At 37.2% G+C, this 4,595-nt stretch overlaps 1 gene segment (V, D, J or C); it reads right to left on the bottom strand.

The window, feature by feature from the left end:
* Nucleotides 1-616: 616 nt before the first annotated feature.
* LOC135534186 (immunoglobulin heavy variable 3-30-3-like) lies at nt 617-1,089 on the bottom strand. The segment is given in 2 exon segments: nt 617-918; nt 1,071-1,089. Coding segments are annotated over 2 exon segments (321 nt in total).
* Nucleotides 1,090-4,595: the final 3,506 nt, after the last annotated feature.

The raw sequence follows: 4,595 nt of genomic DNA on the forward strand, positions 1-4,595 counted from the left end.
TATAGACCGCCCTCTAGAGGTTTTAACAGATACTGATATAGAGATATTTTCTGCTCTATTCCTTGGTTCCCTCCCTCCCCTGTCTTTCATTCTTCTATCTGTTTTTCAGATTTTCCATTATCGATGTTAACAGTAGACATGTTTGATCTTTTATACAGTGCTGAAGAGCTAAGAAACAAGAATATTTGCCTATGTGGGACAACACAATTATTATTGAATTATATGTATCTCTTACTGCTCATCCCTTCTTGGGAATCGATTGTGGAGTTCCACAGGGATATATAATCGGTCCATTACTGTTTTTAGTTTGAGTATATTTCTGTTTGCTGATCACATTAGTTGAATTCTGTCCGATACAAATACTCAACATGTAATAGCTAATTTGAACTAAATTCTGTAAAGTTGAATTTTGGTTCATGTAAATAATGTGCTTTTTACTGTTATAATGTGTGTGGATTATTTTATGAGGATAATATTGATATCAGTGCTTTCTCCACTGCTTTTGAGTCCTACTGCTCTCTCATAGAGAGTGTGTCTGAACAACAGATGTGTGTAATTGTCTCTCTTTCTGGGATCAGTGTTGATCAGTATTTTTACAGTGCTGCTGCCTCCTGTGTCACTGTGTCTCTGGCACAATAATAAACAGCAGAGTCTTCAGGCTGTTCATCTGGAGATACACCTGCTGCTTGCTGTTGTCTCTGGAGATGATGAACCAACCCTGAACAGACTGGGAGGAGGCAATATTTGTGCTGTTATAATATGCTGCCATAAATTCTAGTCCTTTCCCGGGAACCTGTCTGATCCAAGCCATGCAGAAGCTACTGAAAGTAAACACAGAGCCTGTACAGGCCAGTTTGTGGGATTCTTCAGGCTTTTTAACCACTGGTCCAGACTCAGTCAGTGTCTGACCATGAACACCTGTGGAAATGAAATACTCAAAACTTTAGATTGCAAACATTCATACACATGAACAGTGATGTCTTTAAACATGTCAATATACACCATTTTCTGAACAATTACTGAAAATGATGGAACATTCATTCAAGTGAACACAGAATATTGTAACTTACTTTTTACAAACACCACCATGAGTACTAAACTCCAGACAGTCCTCATTGTTCAGTGATAGTCAGGTTATATGCCGTGCTTGCTACCGAATCAATCCACACTGCCTATAATGAGAAGGCTGAGTGTCTGATTATAAAGGGATACACAGAGGGAGACTTTGCATAGACCGCCTCTAGAGGTTTATATATCCTGACAGGGAGAGATCTTCTGCTCTATTCCTTTATTCTCTCTCCTCCTGTCCTTTGTTCTTCTCTTTGTAGTTCAGATTTTACTTATGAGATATGCTGACTATAATGGCTTTAGTATGATGTGTTGACTATATATAATGGCTTTAGTATGATGTGTTGACTATATATAATGGCTTTAGTATGATGTGTTGACTATATATAATGGCTTTAGTATGATGTGTTGACTATATATAATGGCTTTAGTATGATGTGTTGACTATAAATAATGTCTTTGGTATGTTGTGTTGACTATATATAATGGCTTTAGTATGATGTGTTGACTATATATAATGGCTTTAATATGATGTGTCGACTATATATAATGGCTTTAATATGATGTGTTGACTATATATAATAGCTTTAATATGATGTGTCGACTATATATAATGGCTTTAATATGATGTGTTGAAGATCAGCAACACGGGGACAAAAGTTCACTAGTTTTACTTGGAGTTTAAATGTCTGAAAAGTTTTTAATGATGACGTAAGGTAAGGTTAACTTATTAACTTCTTCGATATAGGGGGCGCTCTTTTAATTTTTGGATAAAAAAACGTTCCCGTTTTAAACAAGATATTTTGTCATGGAAAGATGCTCGACTATGCATATAATTGACAGCTTTGGAAAGAAAACACTCTGACGTTTCCAAAACTGCAAAGATATTATCTGTGAGTGCCACAGAACTGATGCTACAGGCGAAACCAAGATGACATTTCAAACAGGAATTGGCCCAGATTTTGAGGGCGCTGTGTTCCAATGTCTCCTTATATGGCTGTGAATGCGCCAGGAATGAGCCTACACTTTCTGTTGTTTCCCCAAGGTGTCTGCAGCATTGTGACGTATTTGTATACATATCATTGGAAGATTGACCATAAGAGACTACATTTACCAGGAGCCCGCTTGGTGTCCTCCGTCTAAATTATTGCGTAATCTCCAGCTGCTTGCATTTTACCATTTACTTCAGAGGAGAAAGTCAACTGCCACGAATGATTTATCATCGAATAGATATGTGGAAAACACCTTGAGGATTGATTCTAAACAACGTTTGCCATGTTTCTGTCGATATTATGGAGTTAATTTGGAAAAACGTTTGGCGTTGTAATGACTGAATTTTCTGGTTTTTTTCTTAACCAAATGTGATGAACAAAACGGAGCGATTTCTCCTACACAAATAATCTTTTTGGAAAAACTGAACATTTGCTATCTAACTGGGAGTCTCCTCATTGAAAACATCCGAAGTTCTTCAAATGTAAAAGATTTTAGTTGAATGCTTTTCTTGTTTTTGTGAAAATGTTGCCTGCAAAATGCTAGGCTTAATGCTATGCTAGCTATCAATACTCTTACATAAATGCTTGTGTAAATATGGTTGAAAAGCATATTTTGAAAATCTGAGATGACAGTGTTGTTAACAAAAGGCTAAGCTTGTGAGTGAATTTCAAAATGCCAAATCAGGATGTTATGTCCATTTGCTATGTACCATCACGAATTTGACATCCTCAAAAATCCTGCAGAAATGCAAAATTGTCTGGCCTGATGAACTCGGCATGGCCGGGCAGTGATATTGGTTCCTCTCCATCACTTGTTGTATTGATTTCATCATGTCCATTTGGCGATGTTTTTTACTGTTGAATCATATTGCAAATGCACATCCAATACAGCAAATGAAAGATAAACATCCTGTTAATCTACCCATTGTGTCAGATTAAAAAAGTTATTTCGAGCGAAAGCAGAACATATGATTATGTTAGGTCAGAGCCAAGTCACAAACACACACAGCCATTTTTCAGCCAACGATAGGAGTTACAAAAAGCAGAAATATAGATAAAATGAAATCACTAACCTTTGATTATCTTCATCAGATGACACTCATAGGACATCATGTTATTCATGTATTGTGTGTTTTGTTCGATAATGTGCAAATATATATATATATATTAGAAAATCTCAGTTTACATTGTCGCGTTATGTGCAGTAATGTTTTGTGTCAGATTTCAAAAAAACTTTACAGAAAAATAATAATCTGAGAACGGCGCTCAGATCCCAAAATAGCCAAAGAAATAGCCGCCATTTTGGCATCAACAGAAGCTACAAAAAAACACTATAAATATTCACTTACCTTTGCATATCTTCATCAGAAGGCACTCCCAAGAATCCCAGTTCGACAATAAATGACTGATTTGTTCCATAAAGCTCCATAAAGCCCATCATTTAGCCACTTGTTGTTAGCATGTTCAGCCCAGTAATCCATCTTCATGGGACACGAGCAATTCCTCCAGACAAAAACTCAAAAACTTATGTTACAGGTCGTAGAAACAAGTCAAATGATGTATGCAATCCATATTTAGGATGTTTTAAACATCAATAAGGTTCCAACCGGAGGATTTCATTGTCTGAAGGAAAGCATTGGAACGAGAGCATACTCTCTCGTGACCCGCGTAATGAGACCGAGGCTTTCTGCAGAGCACTCAGTAAAGGAACTCCTATGAGCCCCTCCTTTATAGTATAATCCTAAAACCAGAATCTAAAGACGGTGACATCTTGTGGAAGCCATAAGAAGTGCATGCACATCCATAACTAAAATGGATTTCAATTGGCACTGTTTTGAAAATCGATTTCTCACTTCCTGTTTGGATTTCTTCTTAGGTTTTTGTCTGCCATATGAGTTCTGTTATAATCACAGACAAATTTCAAACAGTTTTAGAAACTCTGGAGTGTTTTCTATCCAAATACTAATAATATGCATATTCTAGCTTTTATGGCAGAGTAGCAGGCAGTTCAGATCTGAGGGACCAACTGGGTACATAATTTAAAAGCATATTTGTAATGTTTTGGGGAGCACAATCATGGATTCATTTAAAAACCAATAAAAATGCATGCTAAAACTCACAGACAGCCAGTGCAGAGACCTTAAAACCAAGGTTTGATTGATGTGTTTGACACCGTTCCATTTAGATAGATTCCATACATTACAATGAGCCTGTCCTCCGATAGCTCATCCCTCCAGCCTCCTCTGGTGTACATTGTGTTAATGTAGTTGTGTTGACAATATACTGGTTGAGACTTTCATTGAATGTTACTCTGCTGTACTGATGCGCTCTGTTGACTCTGCTGCCAGTTAGATTCTCTGATAGGTTCTTGTACAGAATCTTCACTCACTCACACCACTGTGTCTCTTGCACAGTAATACACAGCAGAGTCCTCTGTTCTCAGACCAGACAGCATCAAAGTCAACATGCTGTTACTAGTATCTTTAGTGGTTTCCATACGTCCTTCAAACTTTTTAGCATGGTAACCTAGGCCTA

The sequence above is a fragment of the Oncorhynchus masou genome, unplaced genomic scaffold (assembly GCF_036934945.1).
Source record: "Oncorhynchus masou masou isolate Uvic2021 unplaced genomic scaffold, UVic_Omas_1.1 unplaced_scaffold_3116, whole genome shotgun sequence".
NCBI classification, from domain to species: Eukaryota; Metazoa; Chordata; class Actinopteri; order Salmoniformes; family Salmonidae; genus Oncorhynchus; species Oncorhynchus masou.